This window comes from Xylaria bambusicola (genome assembly GCF_022495145.1).
Source record: "Xylaria bambusicola strain CBS 139988 unplaced genomic scaffold F5B22scaffold_55, whole genome shotgun sequence".
NCBI lineage: Eukaryota > Fungi > Ascomycota > Sordariomycetes > Xylariales > Xylariaceae > Xylaria > Xylaria bambusicola.
This window is the reverse complement of record NW_025953608.1, coordinates 188,657-214,554: the sequence shown is the minus strand read 5'-3', so window position 1 is coordinate 214,554 and position 25,898 is coordinate 188,657. Positions and strand designations below refer to the sequence as shown.

Below are 25,898 nucleotides of genomic sequence, written 5' to 3'. Positions count from 1 at the left end.
ACGCACAATCGCATCTGAAGATTGGTTGGGCAGAGGTTGGGGTCTGCTGTATGATACCGTCATCATAGAAAACCGGATCATGCCCACGTCCTTTTCTTCCTTGCTTTTAAGCATACACTAATAAATAGAGGCAAGCCGCATCCCGTTTAGGCAGGCTGTTGCTCTCTCACGCTAGTGCAAGCAGACTGCAGATTTAAATCTCGATGTTTATGCATCTGTCACTTCCTCCAGGGAAAAGTCCCTGGAGGCTTTTCCGCAGAGCGCAGTGATATGCTGCATTGAGCGCCACTCGCTCAGCCTCGATGCCTCGTCAACGACTCTGCAGTGCGACCATCAGCCTACCCTAGATAAGAGCAGATATTGATTTGTTATCCTCTATCTAAGTACGTGGCTTCAGGTCCGTTGGAGAGAGGCTGCCTACGTTATTTATAGGAATCATGCAGCCACTTAACAATTACCAATGGAGGTAGCGTGAAATCGTGTGGTTTTGCTCTTGACTCACGAATGGGTGTATAACATAGTACTGCTTATACCTACCTACAGTAAAGTAGTATAAGCGATATTTTGAAGTCTGCAAGGCTTTTCGATTTCTTGATTTCATACAAGCAGTATGGGTACTGGATTACCTATGGCTGAACCTCACATTCCAAAAGCCCCGGTAGCAGCGGCAAGTTTCAGCCACCTTCTTTCTATTGCTGGAATTGTACCTGTCTCAGAGCGAGCATTTCGTGGGGAGATAGTAATATTACGCAAGAGGAGCATGGCGAGGCGGCATAAAAATAGTTGAAGCCGTCCGAAATCATCCAAGCGGGGGCGACAGCAATTTTCTACCCGTTTTCACGTGGAAATCAGCCGTTCGTGACAATTCGAACCGTTGAGTTTTTGGCTTTTTTTAACCGTCAACACCCCGCTAATAGCGAAATCGTTCAAGTTATCTCGGTCCAAGATACCTACCCGCGCGATGTCCGCTAGGATACCTAGCATTTAAGTAGTTCGTCCACTGTTTCACCATTTCTGTAGCGTGCGGCCAAGTTGGAAGTACCTATGTAAGTACATGAGTACTATATGTAGGTCTACATTTGCTCAGGCTTGGCACTTGGCTCGCCATAAGTAGTAGATGCGGTTACATCGGGATCAAAATTACTATACATCTTCATGCATGATATGCATGTATGTATGAGGGAAATTCCTAGTCCTTGAGATCGTTGGATAGTATACCGTACATGCGTAGATGATAGTATGGGTTCGTGGTCAATGTACCAGCACGGTCGTTTTTGATGATTTCCTCATCTCGCTTAGTAATATGCCTCTCTTCAATCTCTAGAGTTGGTGCTCAGGGATCGAGGTCAAAGCATGCTGTAGGCAGTCAAGTTGAGATACTATCAATATACGTACATCAATAGGAGCTCAAGCCCAAGGCTTCTAGAACGGCCACCTTACTCGCGCATGACGGTCAAGCACTATATTAACAATATCGGTAGAGATTTAAAATGTTTAGCACTCGTGGTGACCCTCAGTACACTTGAAATATTTCTACTTGGGGGCAATAGAAAGATACCTACTTTGCCCTCAGGAGTCATAGGCTCAAGCCCCTGTGGACCGGCGACAGTTAACCATATATATACTTTGTTCCCACTGTCTCAATATAATCAGCCTAGATATATCTGGTCGAGTATTTGGCATGACTTAGATTATCTATGCATTGAACATGTCGAAGTAGGATAGATGGAATGTGCTGCGGCGTTTGGGAGGCGGATGCTGTGTATATTCAGGCGAGATGATGGCTACCTTCTTCTATAGTAGATTTGATCTAGAAGGTAGGATGAAGAGCATAATGAAATCTCAAGGCCCGAAATCCCACACGTAGCTGATATTGAATTAACTCTGACCTTTCGTGCTGGGAATTGTAGGGAGAAGCTGTAAGAGGGACTGATTTGATTCCACTATATCACCGGGATAGACCAACTGCATCCTAGACAGATGGGAATATCACGTACCAGAGCCAAGGTCCATGGAACCTACCAGGTAGAAGTGGTCTATTACAAACATTCATGTATATTTGAAAGTCTCGGAGTAAAAACTCACAAAAGAGATGTATACAGCTTCATCATACGCCCCTCCACTCCAGAGTCTGCTCTCTCCCATCGAGCGCCTACAAGCAATTTGCCCATAGTAGACAAGCTCACTGCTTGGAAATCATGAGTTAGACCAGGACTACCTTTTAACAAACGTAATGCCAATGGAAGCAATTCATGGGCATACATGTGGCTATGTGACTCTACCACAGCATGAGACAGCCTGTCTTGAAATAGAATCTCGAGCACCGTCTCTAGCCAATTCCAGATACAGAAATCAAGTCAGCATAATCAGTGACCTGGCCCGATACTGAAGAGTGCCATCAATCCTTAATTTGCATCAGGTATCAAAAGGAGCCGAGCCTCACTTCTCGAGTTTTGCGCGCTCATAGCATCAAGACCACTGTACTCTGATTCGATAGTCGGTCCTGTGATATCATTCATCTTGTATATATAAGGTTGTTGACATACAGTACATTGAGCAGTGTATAAGTCACGACGAAGCCTCGAGGGCATCTGGTTCCCAGCGAATGGATCACAGTTCCAGTTAGATAATCACGCTTCAAGCTCCTCACGATCTCTAGTCAAGGTTGGTAATCTGGCTATCTCCATCTTGACTTTGGGTGCAGCTCAATTTACACGAAAGAGTCTAATATTACATAAACTGTCCAGTTACCAACTCAACTTCGTGGCGATCTAGCTCGGTCTGTTTCAGTAGCCAACCTGCCATTTCACAACCAATTTCGAGAGATACCTTACATTAAACAGCCTGTTGTGTTAAGACGATCTTCTACCTAGTGAACCAACATCTCTGTTCCCACTGCTGAGCTGTAGGCTTCTAGAATATCTGCTTTAGAAGAAATTATTATCACGATATGTGAACCGCTTGACAATAGGAATTATAATTGAAAATACGGTTATCTTGTTGCAGTTCTGAATAGGCTTAGCGAATAGACTTCCAGGGAGAAACCCACGAGATACAAGAGCTCGGCGAAGAGGTATCTATGAAGAGGAGGGTATAAAGGAAATGGGAGAGAAGGACGATTACGTTCCTGTTTCACGGGAGCATGTACGAAAAGGGCACTTCCCAGGGCCCGACGCTGGGTCATTCAAGTCTTGTTGTTACCCTTAAATATGTTCTTCCGTATTGCCGAATAGAGGCCGAACCGACGGCATGTATTGACCGAGATCATGCTCTTTGCATTATTCTTCTCAAGTAAGGTAGACTCCCTGTAACCAGTCATTGTACGTAGGCGTTCAGTAGTAACTTCATCCCCACGTCGCTGCTATCTAGTTGAACAGAACCGCCTAATGGCTATTACCAAGTCTTCTTTGCATACCATCCCCCTCAACTGTTGCTATCGAAGTACCCCTAGATCCTTTGAGCCCGTCCTATGCACCGCGCCGGCTGAGACAATGTGAATGTGTAAGTTGGAATCCAATAGGACAGATACCAATCTAGCACATAGACGAGGCTGTGGAGAACAGCCCAGTATCAAGTGATACATACATGTGCTGCAATAGGTAATTACCAAAGACATGACTGGCAAACGAGAGCCATTGGTCTCGAGCAAATGGTGCAGTATGCACACACGAGCTATATGTGAAAACCGGCGTTTGGTACCGCCCGTCCTAGGAAATGGTGTACGGGCCCATATTGAGACCGGAGTATCATATTTCAAATGTCTGCCATCGAACTGAGTAGGCGTTCATGGACCTCTTTGCTAAAGACACGAATTTTGAAATTCCGTGAAGAGGGAGAGAATTAGGGAAACTATCCAGGCTTAATATCAGCGAGGCGAGGATTGCTATCTGACCCCTTGATGAGATTGACTACTTGTAAATTCTCTCGATCGTGTTGGCAACTAGCCTTCCCTCGAGATCGTCAGTGCCGTGCCCAAGGCGCACAACATGTTGTCATCAGTAGCACAACGATACGACAGGAGAGTTTGATGTTGATTACTGATTGTGTACGAGAATCAGATCCGGTCGTACCACTCTATAATATCACTTCTCAAGAAAGACAGCCTCGTTGACGTAACATGTGATATGACGGGCGGCAACTAAGCGAGGGAGGGTCCTTAAGTTTCCCATCATATTATAGACTATTTGTTCGGCCAATATTTGCTGATACTAGAGGATATAAGCAGAAGGCACCGGATACTTGCATATTCAGTTACCTTGCCAAGAATTGCCTTGAGACAAACACAATCAGTGAGTGCTGTCCGAATCCACATCTGCTTGCAGTTTATTTAGATACGGCACACGGGTCTCCTTAGTTATTCCGTGGTGGGCCGAGACTTGCCTCCTGTAAGTCTTAGGTATGAGAATCGACCTGGTTGGACCGAGCACTGGCCGAGGCTGTGGTGTTGGGATGATCAACGATCAGCAGAACTGTTAACTGACCAGAGACTCGACCATGTGATCACCAAGGGTCTCTGAAGTGTGACTAAGGTTAGTAGCCGCGTAGTGTTGTAGTGCACACACCGAATGGTTTGATGGAGGGGGCACGGGAGGGGAAACCTGGGGAAGACCTCTGGATGATCTCACTCTACATGCCAACCGTTCGGGAGGAGGCCGCAAACTGTTCGTGATGGTGTAGAAGAGAGTCGTTTCCACAGCCCAGAACCGCCATATTCAAGCTCCGACAAGAGAACTATGACGTAACCCATGCAACAATGTGGAACGTCGTGCATCCCTTTAGTGCCAGATAGGAAACACTAAGGCGGACCCTGCAGCCTTGGCGAGCCTTGGTCCTGCCAGAGTCCTGCCCGTAGGAATACGGGAGCAGAACGGGAGGTAACAACATACAGCACAGGTAACATTCGTAGTAACATGCGGTAGCGGCGGTAAGTAAGTACTATCCTAAGTAGGTAGTACCGGTGGCTGATCTGATCTCGTTTCTGCTCTTCTGGATCTCGCCCTGGACTGAACGAGACGGATACGGTTCAAGATCCGAGGCTGTTCTTGTACTTAGTTCTACACCTAGTTCTGTTCCAGCTCTCGTTATCGCTACCAGCATAAATAGAGCGGAAACAGGCCATCCCTATCTTGACTCAGTGCTGTAGATAGCGGCTCTAGCTTGGACTAGGGTGCTCCCTAACGCCGTGTGAGCCTTGGAAAGTTTAGAGGATTTGGAGAGTTGGCATGGGGTAAGTTATGGGGATATCCACTACCTAAGTACCTAGATAGAGAAGAGGCGCATCTGTTACAGGCTACAAGAAGCCTACGTAGTAAGTAAGTACCAATCTCCTGTCAGATCCTGTCAATGTTATGGTTAAGTAAATAGAACTATTGGGTATGATGGCTGGCTGCACAAGATTGTAGGCAGCCTGATTTTCCCTGGTCTCCCTGGTCTAGTCTAGGCATTGTTCTCAGTGAGACATAGGCGAGGGCGAAAGTCATTACCAAATACGTGCAAAACATGGGCACTGGCTGATGAGCTGGTCCCACACAGTCTGAGGCCGCATTGCCCCGACTCGCTCGCCTGGCGATTACGGTATGCAGTAGTGGTTGGCAGATGTACCTGTGGTTGATATTCTCTGGACATTCTGCCAGCCAAGCCGCTGAGGAGGACAACTGGAGCTGACACTTGGGGGCATCTCAGCGCGTGCGCTGGGCCGTGTTAGCAGGATTATGGCACATACATAGTGCAGGATAGTGTCAACAGCTTTTAATAATAAAGGAATAGTAAAGGAGATCCGTAAGACATGAGGGAGGTTTATGTAAAGAATAGGAGTCGGTGTCTTGCGCATCTTGTAGCTATCTGTGTACGCATGTAGAATTTGACAAGCCAGCTATTTCCTTTTTTTTTTCTCTTTTTTTTTTTTTTTTATCCAGTAGACCTTTTTCTCCCGTCAACTTCCTGACAGAGACAGCATTCTGTATATTGTGGCTTTTCTTCTTCTCCCTATGGTACACTAGCTATTAGATACTTACCCATTTGCACATTATTCATTCACTCACTTGTACCTACCTACCATTTCCGCTTCTTTTCTCGTACCTGGATTTTATTCCAGCCAGCCATTGGCTCCGGGGGTGTATACCGCTACAATACAATACATGCGTGGATAATACCTCGTGCATACGGTAGTACCATACATACCGCTATCGCCAGAGGCCTGACCAAGATAGTAGTTGTGGTCTTGCTTCTGTATGTACTTGCTACCTACACTGCACTAGGCGCCCGCGTACTGTGGATGGGCTCTAGGTACTATACATACATAGGTAGGTGACAGAAGACGTCCCACCTGCGCCTGCACGGTGATGGTCATCGGGCCAGGTCGACGACAGCTGATTGCTTCTTTCTCTCCAGATACCTAGCCAGACACCTAGCCAGAAACCCTCCTCTCCACTCTTGTCTTTTACTTCCTTTTAAACATCATTATAGTTGCGGGCCGGCGCTGCTGCTCAACAGCGCCATCTTCTTCAAGATTCCTCCCTCAACTCCCAACCGCCTTCCCTCCAACATCCCCCTCCGCACCCTAGCCTCGCGTTGGGATCACGGCCAATCGACGTCATTGCTCGACGACCACCGCCATCGATCTTCGCATGAGCGTCACTCCGACGACTCTGCCGACTTTGACTCGTGGACCGACACTGGTGACCTCGCAGAACAGTTGGCAGATGAGGAGGATCCCTTGCGCAAGAGTCTTGCCGATACCTCCATCCACGACGACCTCATCTCGGGCGCCCTGAAGCGCCATCCCAGGCACAGCAAACGCGTCCAGTTCAAACGCTCCGTCGACGAGCACAGCTACGGTCACTCCAGGTCTAGCTCCGGCGTCATCGACAAGGAGGCCATCCAGATCCCTGACGTCCCTCCCCGTCGCATATCCCGAGGAGAGCGTTGCATAGCCGCCATCATGCCGGGCACGGGGGTAAACGGCTTCACGGGCAAGGCCCTCATGTATGTCCCATCTGGGATACAACTGTTCATTCGCAGAAACCAATACTGATTAGGTTTATAGCTACTTTACGAGCATCTTTGTTTCATTAGGCGTGTTTCTTTTCGGATATGATCAGGGTGTTATGTCGGGCATCATCACGTATGTCTTATATCTCCAGGTTCCACGTCATCCGATGAAACTTGAAGACTAACTCGAACATCGATCAGTGGCCCATACTTCAGGGATTATTTTAACAATCCCTCTAGGGCGGAGATAGGCACCATGGTTGCCATTTTAGAGGTCGGGGCGTTTATCTCGTCTTTAATTGTTGGAAGAGTTGGAGATATCATCGGTCGCCGAAAAACCATCCTTTATGGATCCATGATATTCTTCGTTGGCGGAGCGTTACAGACCTTTGCGACTAACATGCCAATGATGATGCTGGGCAGAATTATTGCTGGTTTGGGTGTTGGTTCATTGTCGACGATCGTGCCTGTTTATCAATCTGAGATCTCGCCTCCTCACAATCGAGGAAAACTTGCTTGCATCGAGTTTTCAGGCAACATTATCGGGTACACTACATCGATATGGGTAGATTACTTCTGCGGCTACATAAAGAGCAATCTATCCTGGCGGATCCCTCTGCTTATGCAATGCGTTATGGGAGCTCTATTGGGCTTGGGAAGCTTAATTATCGTGGAGTCACCGAGGTAAGCAACCCATCTCTGCTCGTTCTGTTCCTTCGTTGTTAACTAGTCCCTAGATGGCTGCTTGATAATGATCACGATGAAGAGGGAATTGTCGTCATAGCAAATCTATATGGTGGTGGTGATATCCATAATCCTAAAGCGAGGGATGAATACCGTGAGATCAAGATGAACGTTTTGCTGCAACGCATGGAAGGCGAGCGAAGTTACTCCGAGATGTTCCGTCGGTACAAGACACGCGTCTTCATTGCCATGTCAGCACAAGCACTCGCTCAGCTTAACGGTATCAATGTCATTTCTTATTATGCGCCTTACGTCTTCGAATCGGCTGGCTGGGTTGGCCATGATGCAGTGAAGATGACGGGTATCAACGGCATCACCTATCTACTTTCTACGATTCCGCCGTGGTACATTGTGGATCGATGGGGCCGTCGTGTCATCCTCTTGACAGGCGCAGTTGCTATGGCCATATCGCTCTCGCTGGTCTCTTATTTCATTTATTTGGATATCGAGTTAACGCCTAACTTGGTTGTGATCTTCGTCATGATATACAACGCAGCTTTTGGGTACTCATGGGGTCCGATTCCATGGCTCTACCCACCAGAGATTCTCCCACTCAGTATTCGATCGAAGGGAGCCAGTTTGTCGACTGCTTCCAATTGGGCATTCAATTGGCTCGTGGGAGAAATGACCCCCATCTTGCAGGAGTGGATCAAGTGGCGGTTGTATTTGCTTCATGCTTTCTTCTGCGTGGTCAGTTTTGTTGTTGGTAAGTCCTCCATCTTAACCCATAATTTTGGCGGCCCCGCTAATGCGTGACAGTGTACTTTGTATACCCAGAGACATGTGGTGTGCGATTGGAAGATATGGACTCATTATTTGGAGATGCCAGCACGGCTATCGGTACTCCTGGCGTTCGATCGGAAACTGGTTCTCTCGTCCGGGCAGGATCTCCTGTGCCCTCCCTTGATCTTCGAGGACGGCCACTGGCGCCAGATGGAGCGATTCCTCCACTAGATATCGACCCGCCAGCGGTCAATATTGTAGATGGCAAAGCTGCACCGCGACTGCGATCCGAAAGTCGCAGTTCACGGGGTCGCGTGGGTGAGTGGTTAAGCAGGATGGTCGGCCAAACCCGTGGCTCAAGTAGTAGTCCCGCGTCTGGCGCGAGATATGCCCCGCTAGACCAGCGAGACGACTAGAGTTACGTATACATATATGGTTCAGAAGAATAAGAAGCGAAGATGATAGATTTTTTCATTATCCCCTATATAGAGGGTGGCGGCGTCCACGGACCATCAAAGTTCCGGCTTGGGGTCGATGTCGTGATTCCCACGAATCGAATGGACCAAAGGTCTAGAGTGAGCATGTTGACTCCGGAAGGCAACTTAATTATCAACGCATATCACATTGAGCGGTTCGAGTCTTGATTGACGATTGGAGATGTGACAGTATCGTTATAAAGCGGACTGATGGTTGGGGGCCACAGTTGTTTTCCATAGAACAGCATGCTGGTGGTATCAGGGCAAAAGGAAAACATGCCTGTACTTATAATGGATTCTGTATCTGTGAGAATAAACCCTGGTAGACGGGCTTGGGTTGTATGCCGGGTATTCTGTCACGTTTTGATCAAGGGAACATGCATGTAGAGCCATGTTTTGTTTCGAGGATGCATGTGTGTAGCTTATAGCGTTTCCTTCAAGTTTATCATAGTACCAACCATTGGCATCTATTTTGAGCGTCAGCATCTCCTGCTTGTAGCGAGAGAGATCCCTTAGTAGGTATTAGTTAGGGTGCCATGACCAGAGGGGGCATATAGTCAAGGTTAGGTTCGATTCCTTTCAGCGCTATATGGTTAATCGCTTTTGGCTCATCTGTATCTAGGGTTTATAGGTACATGCAGAAAAAGAAACTTGCATGTGACACCAGGCCAAGTGGCCTTTACCAAACCATCTGGACGGACAGACAGTCTGGACCAGCTTGAGCCAGAACTGCGGCCCCTAGGGCTGTGAATATAATATGCTTTGGTAAGTGCATTAGAATGTACAGATATGTAATTTTTATTTGCATTTATATATATAGCAGGAATATAGCAGGGTACACTTTATCGTGTTATCCGAGTTGAATTAGGTGGCCCCATCTCCAGCTCCGATACGACGTGCAAAACCCATGTTCTAAATTAGGTCGTACCAATCAATGTAGATACCTAGCTTACGCTGCCCTCCACCTAAACCTGGACTTGACCTGGGAGACAGATAATCTCCATCCAGCAGCAGCACTTCGGCTACTCCTGCTCCTATTCCATCATTCGACATTTGTCGACGGACAACACCCTCGTCCTGTGTGTTTTTCTTCTTTCTCGTGGAGAGGTACTATGACCGACTTGCCCTCAGTCTGACTATTCTTCACTTCTATTCCATTCGTGCCACACTCGTTAATTGTACCCTTTTTCTAACAGCTTTCTCGAGGCCTACTATAGGTACTTTAGTATAGCCCTCCCTGTATACCATTTACCCGCATCGTTCTCTGGATTCGATCGCCCCGTCGTCCAATCCCCTTCTACCAACTGACGAAGAACCCGGATGGCGGACAAGGGCGCCGCAGTCGCCTCGGGCGCTGACCCGAGCGGCGACGTCGCTCGTCGACGAAATGTACCCGGCTCAACCGCTCCTGGAGTCGACATAGTTCAGCCGCAGCCTGACGAGAAGAAGATACATGGAGCGAAGAAGGTTGGTGCGATATGATGGATATCTACGCAAGCTACATACTGATTGGTGGTTTTTCTCATCAGAGCCCTTCGGTTCTTCAGATCCTTGACGAATGGGAGTTCTTAATTGCCCCCTTGATCTTTACCGCCCTTGCCGTCTTCACGCGCCTGTGGAAGATCGGCCTCAGCCCTATTGTCACTTGGGATGTAAGTCTTCGCTTTTGACCCCTCCTTCTGTAGGTTTATGCTATCAGCATTGCTGACAAATTTGCACAGGAAGCCCAGTATGCCCTCCCATCGACGTCTTAAACGTAATCCTCTTTGGAAAGCTAACGAGCTCCATGTAGCTTTGGAAAATTCGGATCGCACTACATCAAACGCGAACTGTTCTTCGACGTGTCAGTACAAACTGCTACCAAGTGCGATCTTAACAACAAATGCTAACGTCGTGCTAGCCATCCTCCTCTCGGCAAGATTCTTGTTGGCCTCTCCGGTGTATTAGCAGGGTATAATGGCTCCTTCGAGTTCAAGTCTGGCGAGACATACCCCGCGGAACTCGACTATACCTTCATGCGAGCTTTCAACGCCTTCTGGGGTATACTATGTGTACCCCTCGCCTACTTCACGGCCAAAGAACTGAACTTCAAGCGTCCCGCTGTCTGGTTGGTTACACTCATGGTTCTTTGTGAGAATTCGTACACGACCATCAGCCGCTTCATCCTGCTCGACTCTATGTTGCTTTTCGGCACTGTAGCTACGGTCTTCTGCTGGTCCAAGTTTCACCGCCAACAGAAGGAAAGCTTTGAGCCGGAGTGGTTCTTCTGGCTGTTCATGACTGGGCTTAGCTTGGGTTTTGTTTGCAGCATTAAGCTAGTCGGACTTTTCGTGACTGCGATGGTTGGCCTCTACACCGTTGAAGATTTGTGGAACAAGTTTGGTAACCCCAAGATATCCTACCCTGTCCTCGTCGCTCATCTCAGCGCCCGCGTCGTCGGTCTCATTGTTATCCCCTTCTTGGTGTACTTGTTCTCCTTCGCTCTTCATTTCGCCATCTTGACAAGAAGCGGACCTGGTGATGCCCAGATGAGCTCGCTGTTCCAAGCAAACCTCCAGGGTAGCGACATTGGCCGCAACTCCCCTCTAGAAGTGGCTTGGGGCTCCAAGGTGACGCTAAAGAATATGGGTTACGGTGGAGGTCTTCTTCACAGCCACGTTCAGAGTAAGTGTTTCCGTCTTTGAGTTGAGATTGTCTACTAACCCCTGTTCAGCTTATCCCGAAGGCTCCACCCAGCAACAAGTTACATGCTACCACCATAAAGATGCAAACAACGAATGGTGGTTTTACCCAAACCGTTCAGTACCTGACTGGACTCCTGAGTCGGAACCTCATCTCATCGAAAATGGTGAAACTGTTCGTCTCATCCACGCACAAACTGGACGTAACCTCCATAGTCACGATATCTCTGCACCCGTCACTAAGAGCCAGAAGGAGGTCTCTTGCTACGGAAACCTAACGATTGGCGATGATAAGGATCATTGGAAGGTCGAGATTGTCAAGGATGTGTCATCACGTGATAAGAGCAAGCTGCGAACGTTGACTACGGCGTTCCGATTAAAGAATGCTGTCATGGGATGCTATCTTCGAGCTGCTAACGTCAATTTGCCACAATGGGGTTTCAAACAGATCGAAGTGACCTGTGATAAGAAGAACAATCCGAAGGATACCTTTACCCACTGGAACGTTGAGGCTCATACCAATGAGAAGCGTAAGTTGCTCGAAACCAGCAAGAGAAAGATATGCTGACCAGTTTTAATAGTACCCCCTGGAGACCCTGGTAAATACAAGTCACCATTCTTCCACGATTTCATTCACCTGAACGTGGCTATGATGACATCCAACAACGCATTGGTGCCAGACCCTGATAAACAAGATGATCTCGCATCACAATGGTGGCAATGGCCGATTCTCAACGTTGGTCTACGCATGTGCGGTTGGGACGATAAGATTGTCAAATACTTCTTGCTTGGAAACCCATTTGTCTACTGGGTCTCAACAGCTTCTCTGGGCATGGTTGGCCTCGTTACCGTTTGGTATATTCTTAGGTGGCAACGTGGGTTTAAGGATCTTACCCAAGACGAGGTTGACCAGATTCACTACTCTGGCATCTACCCCGTCATCGGCTGGTTCCTTCACTACCTCCCATTCGTCATCATGGCACGTGTGACCTACGTGCATCACTACTATCCCGCCCTCTATTTCGCCATCCTATCATTAGGCTTCCTCGTCGACTTCACGCTGAGAAAACAGCAAAAGGCGATACAGTGGACTATTTACAGCGTCCTGTATGCTATTATCATCGGCCTCTATGTCTACTTTATTCCTATCTGCTGGGGTATGACGGGCAGCAACCAGCAGTACAAGTACATGAAGTGGTTCGATACTTGGAGAATCTCTGATTAGAGTGTATCTTGGGCGAATCACCCTCGATTGATCTGATACAGCTCTTGAATGGTTTATCGGTCTGATTGTATTCTGATATGAAAACCTAGACAGGCTGTTATCTGCATGTACCACTATAACCACTGCTCGGGACTGTCGAAGAGATATGCCTTTTGTATCTGTATCCCTTCTATCCATCCCTCTCTTCCCTCCCTCCAAAATATTAATGCATTTTTTTCTTCTTTTCCTCTTTTTCTCAAATGTAATAATGACATTAAAACTCGGGGGGCTAAGCTAAACTTTTTGTTTTTTTCCTTACAAAAACTGTCATCTTTGCATGGAAAAAACTGGACAGATATGAAAGGGGGGATGGAAAGGGGGTATGGAGGAGTTCACGGTAAAGAAAGACTGGTTTGATATATCAGCTATTATCAACGTGGGGCTAGCTATCGTTAGTAAGTAGAAGAAGAAAAAGAAAATTATTACCTCGATAGTGAGCTTTCCCGCTATGGAGAGGAAATATTTATCGGAAATGGAGGTGAAAGTGATCTGGATGGGAGAGAGGAAGAAGGAAGGTACGGTGTGATTAATATAATATAAAAGAAAAGAAAAAGAAAAGAAAAGAGGACGTATTAATGTTGAGAGGAGTATGTGTAGGTGAGTATGTACGTTTCATGATGGAAACGATTGATGTTTTCATCTTTAATAGGTAAGTATGTGGTGATATTGGTACGTAAATGTGATGTTTAAGCACTCACGAGATTCTAGATGCTGATTGATTGATGCTTGCTCTCTTTCGATATTTTATTAACGACTCATTTATTTATTACGCTAGATGCTAGATATGAACTTAATATAGGTAGGTAATTGTTTGCTAGTTACTAAGTAGACGTTATTACTCTTATTTAGGGAAGGGTATCATGGCCAAAATATTTTGTTGTTGTTGTATCGTATGCCATCTGCCCTCTGTCTTCTCTGCATATATACAATATCCATTCATCCGGCAATGCAATAATTCCTTTACAAAGAATTCCCAACCCAACTTTCTAGCTTATACTATCTTTCATCAAAGCTGTATGATAATGTAATGGTAGGTGATATAAAGGGGTTTCATGAATGTTCTTGCCTAGGTCATCATCATCATCGTCATCTGTCTCTTTCCTCTCTCCCTCCCTCTCTCTCGTCTTCTCATATTAAATTAGATAGATAGATAAATAAGGCGTATGTGTGTGTGTGTGTATTATGGTGTTTTGTTTTTATTTCCACCCTCCTGGCTTTCAGTAACAACATCCCGTCAACGAGGAGCCCTTCCCGTCGTTAGCAGTGAGCTTGACGCCCCGTGAGGCTGCGGTGCCGGGGCCAGGCCCTTTGACGCCGGACCGACGATCGTTTAGGTCGTATTTTCCAGCGTTGATGTTCTCGAAGATGCGTTCGGCGACGCGCATGAAGGCTGCCTCGACATTCTCGCCGCTCTTGGCGCTTGTTTCGACGTATTGCAGCACGCCATTTTTCTGCGCCCAATCCTGGGCTTCGGCAAACGTCACCTCACGTTTGCTATTATTGTCGTCGCTGTCCTCTGACTGCACACAGTCTAGTTTGTTGCCCACTAGGATCACGACGATGTCGGGCTCGGCGATTGTGCGGAGATCGTTCAACCAGTCGGTCGCGTGGACAAAGGTCGCTCGTCGAGTGATGTCGAATACAAGGAGGGCGCCTGATGCGCCTCGGAAGTAGCTCCGCGTCACGGATTTGCTAAAGGACATACCAGTCAGCTAGTGATGGTCAGGGCGGGAAGAGTTTCAGAGCCGAAGCTAGTTTTCTTTGACCATCGAGGAGCTGACGGTTGGAACACGAGGTCCGACATCGCTTCTTAGGTAACTTACTATATCTCTTGTCCCGCCGTGTCCCAGAGACTTAGTTTCATATGCTTTTGCTCTTCATCGGCGGCGGCGGCGGCATTCTTACTATCGCCAGGAATATTCGATATTGTCGAAGATGGATCTTTAGATTCATAGGAGGATGAGAAAGGATTGGAGATCTTCTTTGAATGTGGTGGTCCGACGGGCACGATCCTGGAGCCGAACTCGACGCCGATGGTCACGTCATGCTGGGGGCTAAACCGCCCCTCGCATAATCGAATTGTCAGGGACGACTTGCCGCAGCCTGAGTCGCCGATACAGACAAGCTTGGCTATATAATTCCACGGCGGAGAAGACATGGTGGGACGAGGATGAGCTGAGACGGGTGCCGAGCGTGGGTTGGACTTCGGCTGGGTTTAGGAGCGGCAAGGAAACGCAAGGGGGCGACTAGGGTTGATCCTACGAGCGCCGACGTCGCCCGTTTCAAGGGATCACTTGGTATTGTGCTCTGTCTGGGTTCTTGAGAAGTAGATGTACGGTTCACAGGGTGGATAAAAAGTGCGTAGTCGGCAGTATTGAGGTGGCAGCCAAGCTAATATGATAGGAGGAGGAGCTCTGGTCAGAAAAAGGTAAAGTGCTTCTGCCACCTACGTAGGTCGCACGATGGCTAACTAACTATGTACGGAGTTCTGGGTAAAAGCTTAGTCTGACGAAGTAGGTATTCAATCCCAGCCAAGCACGTGTCCGCAACAACAGACAAAGAGAAACCCCCAAGAGGAGAAAAAGAAAAGAAATGAAAGAATTTCAGAAGGCTGCAAAGTTGGTTTATTGGGAAATCTCGGGAGTAAATATCGTTTGTTCAGAGGAAGAGAGTAGTGGTAGATGGAGGGTTGCAATGCTACCTAGAGCGATTGATGATGATGATAATGATGATGATGAAAGATGCTAAGGTACATTATATTATGTATAAGTATGTATGTACCGTGGATTTAGTTTATCTATGTACCTCCACAGGTACCTGCCTTAGTAAGGTACAAGAGGATTGGTACCTGGCGTCAAAAGCAATCCGCCTCCACGGGAGCACCTGCCCGTCCGTTCCACATAACATGATGGATTCGGGTCCGGGAGCTCAGCTCAACTTAAACCTCGATAATCCACTAAAAGAGGTTGATGCTAGTACCGCAACATACCCCCTGGCTTTATTTGAGCGCACATACGGAGTGGATATATATCTCTTAGGCTAGAAATTATACTATATTTCTACATTAGCTAGGAGGAGTTAACGAGGAGCTAATGAGTTGAGATACTAATCCTCTTATCGGCCTCTGAAATGCACTGTTTTGACAATTTTCTCTGTAGCTCCTTACCCCTGAAACCGGATGTTGTAGTCCCTCCCATATGGGTTTCATGGTATATCCAAGAATTGCTGTCTTTTCACACTTCCAATCATCTACCGCAAGCAAGTAAAGTCGACATTCACAACGCTGCTCGGCCGTAGAACTCTTGATAAACCCTACGATGAACATGTACGTTTCACTTGTACGATCTGACGTGGTTAAGCTTCTGGAGTGATAGCATGGTGTAAGGAGCAATCAAATCCCATCGAGTATAGTCCATTGTAGACCCAACGCTGCTATAAAATATAACATTCAAGTTCCATATGCACAATTCAGTCATATTACCACTTCTTTGAGCAAGTCCCTCCACCCACGAGGTCCGTAACCATTGGATAGCCTACATTCTATTCAAAGACAATCTCGCCCGGGTGAGATCGGAGACTGGTCGAGGTGTGGGCGGTTCCGCACACTGAGAAAGAGGTCTACCGCCCTCGCTGGTTCTCAGTTGCATCTGGCTATACCAAATTAACTAAGCTATCTACATTATTTATGTGTTTCTCAGTTTATGCACCTTCTTCGCCCTCTTTATCCGGTTGTGCGGTTGCAATCCCTATCGCAGAGTTCCAGTGCACCAATGCAGACACCGAGGCTGGCGTGACCGAGGCGACGTACGGCACCTCGGCAATAATGGCACATGTGCAGGACATGAATTCCAGCTCAGGTCGACTCCCATACTATATCACCAGTGATGAAACGCATGACCAGTCAGCAAAAACCGTTATAACCCGCGTTGATTCACAGAAGGAAGGCTACCACTTACAGTACTAGTAATGTACGCCATCTGCATGACCTCGTTCTTTCTATCAGCCTCGTTGAGCCATATCACTTGGTCAAAACTCAGCGGCGGGTTTCCGTAATCCCTAGACCACCGCTCCATTATTTCTTCTTCTTCTTCCACGGCCCCTGCATGCAGGTAGAATGTGAGCCTTTTGCCGATATATCTTTCCCAGCTATAGCGTTCGCAGCTGTATTCGTCCTCATGCAGAATTTCGGCGATCGGAAGGAGTACGACGTTGCAACGGAGTGTGCTAAGTATCTCCCACATAGCCATCTGATACAGTTAGTTTCAGAATGAACATTTGATCGGAGGTCCTCGGAGATTCGCAGCCTAGAGCCAAGACAAGGGCAATATAACACTGGGACGAATGCGGTGATGACGGTACCAATACACGGAGAAAAAAAAACGTACTACATATTACAGTCAGCTTCATTTCTCACAGAAGATGATCCAAGATGATATCGATATTGCATATAGTCACATACCATCTATTCCCTTTAGAGTATAAGGAAGACATGCCATAGTGGTCGTGTGGGGATATCTATAAGCTGTGTGGAAGCCGATGAACCGACCTGGTTATACGAGAACTTCTTGGTAAGCATTTACGTATATTTGCATCATACTGTCGAGTGCCTTGGAAGCCGGGGTGGTAAATACCTTCTTTCGAGCTCTCTAAACGCTCTGCAAGGGAGCTCAATCTCATGTAGAGAGGTAAATGCGCCATGTCGATAGGGCTATCAAGGCTTGTAACCGCGCCACCTCCGTAGGTCGCGTAGAGGTTGTAAGTGAGCGTGACGCGATGACCGGAGGTTACCTCAAGAACTTCATGCGTGCAGTCACTGTAGAACGCGGCCCACTCGATAGCCGGCGGCTCTCCCATGTCCTCCTCAGTGGCACTCCAGTCGAAGACCACATCTTCTCGCCCTTCAGATTGGACTTTCAGTTGTCCACCTGTGTGTGCTATAGGCAAGCAAACGACAAGTGAGCCGAATTGGTCGATCGAGTGCGGTGTGTCCATATGTGCACGAAAGTGGCCAGATGGACCTGAATAGACCTGGTTCATCGTCATAGATTAGTCAATCCGTAGAAGGTAAGCCAGGAATCTCGAGAGCTACAAAGCAAGACCATGTAACTCACGTTGAGCTTGTAGAGTTCGGCTCGAACTCCACGCTTCCAGTTTGGACGTTTCTGCTTGAGGTTCGGGAGAAGTAATTGGGCCACGGCGTCAACGATGCCTAACTCGTAAGGGTTGAAGGTAGAAGAGAAACGTGACGTGTCTAGCTTGGACGCCACCTCTTCGCCCTTCACCCCGAACGTGGCCGGCTGCATGTCACGCAGAAGTTCCGCCAAAGCCTCTTGTTGCCCGTCATCGGGTGGAAATGTCAACTTACACTGGGAAGCCGGAGTAGAGGGGTCCTGGGGATCCCAGCGAAGAGTGATCGGCGGGGAAGGTAGTAGTCGAACATCCTGTGGATTTCTTGATTCTGATCTTGATGCAGAGGCTTTGTCAGAAGCCCTGGAGGATGATTGATCACTAGAAGTTCCTTGGTTAACAATGGGGATACTCCCACCACAGGCAAAGACAAAGTCCTTGTAGGTAGAACTGAGAGAATGTCGAATCTGGCTGATCAGCACAGATACTACTATGTCCACGTTGGGCATTGTTGGATCGTGTTGTGCCGTGACTCGAGGTGGCTTTGTTGTCGTCGTCTTGTTCGGCCCGAGACGTGACGGACGACGCAAAGAGACGAAGGAGTGCAGATGAACATGGTCTCGTCATCATATATAGAGATATGATTCATCCCATGGAGACCAAGAAATTTCCATTAGCGAACTTGGACCACTGCAATCAAGAGCAAGCTGTAGTCTCTCTTTGCTTTGGCGGTCTAGAGTGCCAAGAAAGGATGGATATTGTTACACCACTGCACTGCAAGCACACAAGTGGAAGAGACATGACAGAAATTCACGATTTGGTGTATATAACTCGCCTATTTCCGTGAACAGCGGTGGAAGACGTCTTATAACCACAGTATATAACTTGGTGGATATGGCTAGCACGATAAATTATTTGTCCCACTCGTTTCCTACTCTCTCATATCTCATGATGCAGGTATAATGAGATATGTAGATTCTGGCGATCCATGTTTGGCGTTGTAGTCAGTAAAGAGTAAAGGAGCTGTCAAAGAACATCAGTAGTCATGTCATTGCGCTTTTTTGAGTGATACTCCAAGCCAATACTTAAAGCTTTTGAACGGTAGCGTTGCCTCTATTTCCGAAAGGTGTTCAAGAGACTGGGGCTGTTTCTGCGCAGAAGAGAAGGAACCTGTAGAACCTTGGAAGAACATCCCAGTCTTGGACAACAGTAGCCTTAACGTGCTAGATACCAGGCCTTTTCTTGACTTTTGATAATGTGCTCGTACTTCAAGCCCATCATAGCAGGAGTCTTGCGAGCACACCCTCTATGTGCATATATAGAGACAGGTACTAATGCTGCATAGGTGCATCAACTGGACATGCTACCCAGCAGTGTGTGTGTAGCTCACTTTCTGTTACCAGCGGTAAATGACTTCAATAAATATCTTCCTACCGCAATGAGCCTCATTCTTCCCAAATGCAAATGGCAAATATGAGTCATAGTACTCATCATGAAGACACACGAACCATGCCACAGCGTACGAACTTCGGTAACACAGTCAGAGGGTAAGACGGTTAGCGCTAGCATGTACTACATGGTATGTACTTAACAGGCTGATCTGATAACGTCTTTTGTGCCAATGACCTCACTGTCTGTCTACTTACCTACCGTACCTGGGTACTTACTCGGTATCTTCTGTACAGTCCCCGTGACCCTGGTCACCTCACTACCTGTCTCAAGACAGCCGTTTATCTTTGACAGGTCGATACATGTGAGAGTCCAACCTCATGCCTAACTAATGCTTATGTAGAGGCAGATTTAGGTCACATGCTACTTATTTCTATATGGCCTATTTGCCTTCGTTATCTCCATCTCAACTTTACTATTCTAGCCACCTAAGTACTTACCTATATGGCCCATATTGGTACTTGCATAAGGTACATGTACATAGTAGGTACGGAGTTAACATGGCGGAATTGCTGCAGGGTCCTCATTAGCTGGCAGTTGGGTGCCTAACTTGTGGTGCTGCTGATCAATCCAATGGGCGTTATCTGCATGTACTTTTATGGCAGCCCCAGCCGGTCAGGGGACTGACTAAGTATGTACTATGTAGCTTAAGTAGATGGGTCTTCCATTACATGTACCTAAATACTTAGGTACATGTAGATACGCCCATTCAGCATTGACCGCTTTCGTACTCTGTCAGAAGCTCCGTAACACTAGATAACATGGAGCAACAAGTAGGTATCTTAGGTACATGTACTCCGTACGTAGGTATCTCCCTAAGGCATCTACAGCAGGTGCGGTGCCCGTTAATGCCTGCCATGTGAGCTCCCAGTCCGCCCGCCTCGCCTTGTCGCCTGGACTCCCGCAAAAGCAACCAAGCTCGACTTGCATCATCCGTGGACCATCACTGCAGGTCATCATGGCTCTATGACTAAAACCACAGGTAACGTAGGTACCCAGCAAACATTCTTCTGTTCTTCTTCCAAACTCCAAACTCCAGACCATCATAGTTAGTTGCTTTCATTCTCTATTGGCTTCCATTCAAGTGATCCAAGGCAGTCGTAATCTACAATAGCCACTTACCGATAGCTTCGTCCGCCCGCTATTGTCTGATTGTTCTATTGTGATTGACCGAAGCCACAACCGCAACCGCACCGCCCATTTGTCTATTTGTACCCAGCCTGCATGGCCGGCTTCCCTTCCTGGGCATCACCAACCACCCGGGCGGACTCACAGAGACAGACAGACACACCCACGACGACATACATACAACCAGCTTCTTGAATATTCCATCACCACCATTGTCGCCTCCTGATTCCTTTCACCCCTTTGTATCCACAGTCCCTGCTGGAGTCTCCCTCCTCCAGCATCTGCCTTGCAGAACATGTTTTCCGAATGTAAGTGAACCCTACAGCCTGCTCGTATGCTCTTCAGTAGTCTAGCCTGACCTAACTCCGGCCTATGCAGATGCCTCGCGCTTCCTCTCGCAGTCACAGTCCCGCCTCTCCAACTTTGGCGGCCCCCCGGATAATAACGACCCTTCCGGTCGACAGCCATCCGATGCGCCCTCGAGGTTCCCCAGGCAGCCCGCTCGGTTTTCCTACCAGTCCCGCCTCGGAAATCCTTATCAGTCATCTCAGTCTAGATTCGGTGGCTTTGCCTCCCGATATAACACTGCGCCTGATGCACCACTATTCCACAGCACCTTAAACGAGTTTCGAGACGAGGATGACGAAGATGATGTTAGAGAGGCCGCTGATTTTCGCGCTTTACAGCATTCGCGCCGTGTTTTTGCAGCAAGTCGCCTGGAGGATAGCTCTGCATCGGAGAATGACGCAAGCCGTGCCTCATTAGACCAGAGTGGGGAACGCGATAGTAGGTTGTACGAGGGCCGAGATCGTCCCATGGGTATCAAAAGCAGTTGGAACGGCGAATCAAGCTTCAAGGGTCGACAGTCAACCCGAAAATCAAACGAGGAACAATCTGCAACTGGTGCGCAGAAAAGCATACGACAGAACTCCGACAGCGATGAGAGTGGGAAGATGGTTGATGTTGGGCTAGAGTCAACCGTCATGGACAATTCCGTACCCGAGGACCTTTTGCTGGAAACACCAATAGATTCATCACCACCCGCGTTCCAACAATTCAAATCTACCAAAGGGAATTTCAAAGGTGCGGCTGGTAGAACACATTCGAATCTCGAGCGCGATAACCGGCTCATGCGCCAAGCTATCGCTGAAGAGGAAGAAGAAGACGACGAGGTAACTGAACAGCCGACAGTCATCCCAGCTCCGCCACAGCTACGGATGTATGGCGAGATATTTGTTCACGATCAGTTTTTTGCTTGGCTGTACTTGATCGCTTTCGCTTCGCTCATCGCAACATTTGTCTTAGTATTGCTACATACTTCAGCTCCAGGTGGCAAGATTGGCGATACTATATACACAACACTCAAGTCATCCTTCTACCTGCTGGCCGTCGACACCCTCGTCTCGGTGGTGGTTGCACTGGTTTGGATGGCAGCACTTAGATCCTTCATGCAGCAACTAGTCTTTCTCATGCTCTTTGGCGTCCCCATAGTCCTTTTTTCGTTCTCATTATATCCCATCATCTCTAGTTTCCAAGGACCGGATCATGGATCACGACTCCAGGATGTTATCATGAGATGGGCTGCTATCGTGCCTGGAGTCTGTTCCATCATATGGGTATGGCTTTTGTATAAGGGACGACACGAGATCCACAGAGCCGTTGAGATGCTAGCCTTCTCTAGCCGAATCCTCACCGCAAATCCGGCCCTCGTGCTACTGGGATTCGGCACCCTAGCTTTCGTGGTAGGGTGGACCTGGGTATGGCTTTGGATGTTTACGCGCATCTTCCTAGGCGGCTATTTCTCGAAGAAATTATCGGCGTTCATAATCGGAACTGCAACATGGTGGCTTGCCATCTTTTTCTTCCTGATGTATGTATGGACGCTGTCTGTTACAAGCGGAGTCGTCCGCGCCACAACTGGAGGTACTGTATCCAACTGGTACTTCCATAGGAATCTTCAGACACTTGCGTCGTCGAATGAAATTGTGAAGGGAGCGCTGGGACATTCTACAACTACGGTCTTCGGCACTATTTGCGCCTCTACCCTATTATCCCTAGCTGTTCGCCTCCCCATTCTCATACTTCCCAGGCGCATCGCCGGTATCTTTGAGTTTATAGGATGGAAACTAGCGCCACGACCAGTCACTGTGTTAACTAACCCACTAGCCGTGACGTATGCGTCTATACACTCGCTACCCTTGATGGAGTCAGCTTCGCAACTGAGCAGAATTCAGTTCTTAGCTACAGGACCCACTACCACACTCACCCCTAGCGCCTTTTCGCGGCGGAATCAGACGGCTTCCTTGATGCCTTATAGAATAGCCAAGCTACTTCTGCATGCTGCAAGGTTCGTAATGTCGACTGCTCTAGGTTTTGCAGCGTGGGTTATGACTGCCCGGCAACTGCGAGTACAAGTGCCGGATAGTCCGAGCATCAAGGGAAGCGCCTATGCCTATGTTGTGGGTATCGTAGCCAGTATGATTGGATGGGGAGTGCTGGGTGCTATGGAAGGCATTCTATCAGGTATCCTCGATGGTGTACTTATCTGTTATGCCAGTGAGAGGAGGCTTGAGCGTGCAACGTACTGCATCGAAGCTGCGAAGCTCTTCGAGGATAGAAGGTACGAGAGGGATGTGGTTTGATATTTTCTCTTTACCATGAAGCATTTCAAGGAGCTGGGTTCAAGTTCTGGAGTCAGGCGCTTTCTCTTCTCTTCGAAAGCAACCATGCCCATGCCAGTGGTAAACAATGGGAGTTCTAAGAGATTGGACATACATCGGTTTTTTACAGTAGACCAGGCCGGTTACATTTTTGAAGCTCAATATGACAATATAACGTTCAGCGTAATTTTATTACTACTTTATTTTCTTGATTTGGCTGAGAGAAACGTGGAGTACTGTAAAGTACAGGAACTTTGGCAAACTATACTCTCTAGTTGCCTCAAGATCAACTACACCAAAGTCTAACGCTTTATAATAAGGTGGTATGGTAAAACGTTCCGTACATAGAGTTCGAGCATATACCTAGTGCCCTGCGACAAGCTTCCAGCCAAGTTGTTGCGCTCTGGCACATATAAACTCCCATCGTCGCCAAGTTTCTCCCCCCCCCCCCTCTCCTCTTTCCAAACTCTTTCCAACCCACCATTATCACCACCCACTTCGGCAACTCACTACTGAATGCCCATGATTTGCCTATATATTCTACCCTGTATCCTGGTCACTGTCTTTACTGTGGTAGTTCTGTGCGACACTTTCCTGCAGAATAGTCGGGATAGGACCTATACTCCAGCGACCGGCGGAGGAGCACAAGAACCAGAACAGCAACAGCAACGACAAGAAGAAGAAGAAGAAGAAGAAGTGGTTGCCACGCCTTGGGATTCCGACGAGGGTACTGCTTGTGAGGGACCCGAAAGTGAAAGCGAAACAGAAGGCGAGAGTGAGGACGAGAGTGAGAACGAAAGTGAGAACAAAAGTGAGAACAAAAGTGAGAACAAAAGTGAGAACAAAAGTGAGAACGAAAGTGAATACGAAAGTGAAGAAGGGGAGACCATGGCTTCGAATACGGAGAATATTGATAATGACTGGGACAAGCTATCCCAGGATGGAAGTGAAATCTGGAAAGATGACTTCGGTACGTTCTAATCCCCCTTGTACAAGCTGGTATTCCGTTTTCTCCCCAGCGCTACTTTATTCTGCTTCGATATGTCAGTGTCTTTCGTTGTACATGAATATCCCGCGAGCGTGAGCTTCCAGCGAGTTACTAACACACTCTGTTTCGGTTCTTCACAGGGGCAGACTATTATGCCAACGGCGACGACGAGCCTGCCTACGGCGACGAGTTTACATGCGACGAATTAATCGAGGTCAAAGACTCAGTTGATCTCTGGACCGATATCAACGTTAACAAGGAGGGCAGGAGTGCCCATCGTCACCTGCCTCCTAACAAAATGAGGCCTCATGGTCAGATAACCGAGACACCGACCGTGCCAGGACGGGTTGACTCCAATGAGAACACAATCGAACCTCGGGAGACGACACTACTGACGATAGAGAAGGCTTTCCTCGAGCTTTCGGAAGCGCTTTCGAACCGCCACCTCAAAAAACAATCATCTAAGGCAACCGAAGCCGAGGCTTCAGAGCTTCTTGGGACAACGTTGGCCAAGAAGACAGTTGAACCGGACCCTCCGACCCCCAAGCCGAGAGAGACATTCAGCAGCATAATGGAGGACTACGAAGTGTCCTTCCAGGAACGAGGGGCGGTCCGTCGCGGCGAGAAAGGGCCCACGCCGTTCCTAAGCGAGATGGAACGGGTCTATAACTCTCCGACGTACTGCGAGGTGACGAAACGAGAGCTTCTAGAAGATGGCATGCTGAATGCAAGACGCATGGAAAATGCCCCGTCCCGCGCCGATAGCTCGCGGTGGAAGGCATGCTTCATTTCGTGCAAGAGCATGATCCAGGCTCTCGATCATTCTCGGGAGGGGTCGTCCAACTGAGGATGCTACTCCTAATCGTCAGGCCTTCATTGACGGAACCACCACCAAACGTGGGTAAAATATCAACCACCCAAACTCGTCTATTTACTTTTCCTTATGAAGTCCTTGATGGTAAAAACTTATTATTACAACTGAAAAAAAAACGAAAAAAAAAAAAAAAAAAGGAAAAAACTCAGAAAACCTCCCAAAATACCTGTTGATTAATGATATTTATATGATTTTGTTCTTGGTGGTTTCGGGGAGTCGGCGTCTCACAGTTCGAGAGAAGGAGTCTTGGCGTTAATATTGGCAAATACCTACCGTTCGTTACCTATAAGGATGTACCAGCTGTCAAATGGGCCTGACCATGGCAGAGTCTATTTTATAGTACGTTGGTAGTGTATTCGATGTTTCTTTTCGAATTAGCAGATCCCTCTTAGCAAGAAAGTTCAATATAGTTACGTATCCGATACAAGCGGTAGAAGACTGAGTGAGTGTATTGTCGTGTGTTGTGTGGCAAAGCTCGCGGAAGGGAGGTGTCCCGGTGCATTTTAGTCACAGTAGCATACGTGTGCAATACTTGCCAGTAATACCTGACCTACATAGCCTAGGTAAGAGGCAAAATGCCAAGCTGGTCTGGTTATTGATTGATAACTGTCATCTGTAGGTATTGGATACTGGTCAATAGGTATCAGTTAGCCAGGGAAGCTTGGGGAATTCCAAATTTGGAGGGATTCAAAGAGCCACCCGATAGCACCCAAGAGGACTCAGCCACCGCCTGTGACACGGCAGCGGACTGGAGATGTACGTGGATATTTGCGTGGATTTGTACCAAATGGTGT

At 47.8% G+C, this 25,898-nt stretch overlaps 6 protein-coding genes across 6 annotated transcripts; 4 read left to right on the top strand and 2 right to left on the bottom strand.

The window, feature by feature from the left end:
- Positions 1-6,473: 6,473 nt before the first annotated feature.
- F5B22DRAFT_443417 (putative MFS monosaccharide transporter) lies at positions 6,474-9,293 on the top strand. The gene is made up of 5 exons (XM_047971892.1): positions 6,474-6,984; positions 7,046-7,123; positions 7,192-7,674; positions 7,728-8,440; positions 8,494-9,293. Exons 1-5 carry the CDS (start codon positions 6,941-6,943, stop codon positions 8,871-8,873), a joined length of 1,698 nt encoding a protein of 565 aa, XP_047826860.1. The 5' UTR covers positions 6,474-6,940; the 3' UTR covers positions 8,874-9,293.
- A 538-nt stretch (positions 9,294-9,831) lies between these two features.
- On the top strand, positions 9,832-13,550 carry F5B22DRAFT_623192 (glycosyltransferase family 39 protein; the record flags this gene model as incomplete). Its single annotated transcript, XM_047976027.1, has 7 exons — positions 9,832-10,400; positions 10,463-10,585; positions 10,655-10,662; positions 10,726-10,776; positions 10,834-11,597; positions 11,647-12,144; positions 12,196-13,550. Coding segments are annotated over exons 1-7 (2,231 nt in total), but the record flags the coding sequence as incomplete, so codon positions are not given.
- An 80-nt stretch (positions 13,551-13,630) lies between these two features.
- Positions 13,631-15,616, bottom strand: F5B22DRAFT_623190 (P-loop containing nucleoside triphosphate hydrolase protein). The gene is made up of 2 exons (XM_047976026.1): positions 14,702-15,616; positions 13,631-14,570 (listed from the first exon to the last, which is right to left on the bottom strand). The coding sequence occupies exons 1-2, from the start codon at positions 15,034-15,036 to the stop codon at positions 14,096-14,098; spliced, it is 810 nt and encodes a 269-aa protein (XP_047826858.1). The 5' UTR covers positions 15,037-15,616; the 3' UTR covers positions 13,631-14,095.
- A 1,356-nt stretch (positions 15,617-16,972) lies between these two features.
- F5B22DRAFT_443304 (uncharacterized protein) lies at positions 16,973-18,952 on the bottom strand. Its single transcript, XM_047971891.1, has 4 exons — positions 17,990-18,952; positions 17,510-17,906; positions 17,338-17,424; positions 16,973-17,125 (listed from the first exon to the last, which is right to left on the bottom strand). Exons 1-4 carry the CDS (start codon positions 18,512-18,514, stop codon positions 17,103-17,105), a joined length of 1,032 nt encoding a protein of 343 aa, XP_047826857.1. The 5' UTR covers positions 18,515-18,952; the 3' UTR covers positions 16,973-17,102.
- Positions 18,953-20,239: 1,287 nt separating this feature from the next.
- On the top strand, positions 20,240-23,430 carry F5B22DRAFT_623183 (uncharacterized protein). Its single transcript, XM_047976025.1, has 2 exons — positions 20,240-20,890; positions 20,961-23,430. The coding sequence occupies exons 1-2, from the start codon at positions 20,878-20,880 to the stop codon at positions 23,222-23,224; spliced, it is 2,277 nt and encodes a 758-aa protein (XP_047826856.1). The 5' UTR covers positions 20,240-20,877; the 3' UTR covers positions 23,225-23,430.
- A 261-nt stretch (positions 23,431-23,691) lies between these two features.
- Positions 23,692-25,509, top strand: F5B22DRAFT_443208 (uncharacterized protein). Its single transcript, XM_047971890.1, has 2 exons — positions 23,692-24,212; positions 24,371-25,509. Exons 1-2 carry the CDS (start codon positions 23,759-23,761, stop codon positions 25,075-25,077), a joined length of 1,161 nt encoding a protein of 386 aa, XP_047826855.1. The 5' UTR covers positions 23,692-23,758; the 3' UTR covers positions 25,078-25,509.
- The last annotated feature ends 389 nt before the right edge of the window (positions 25,510-25,898 follow it).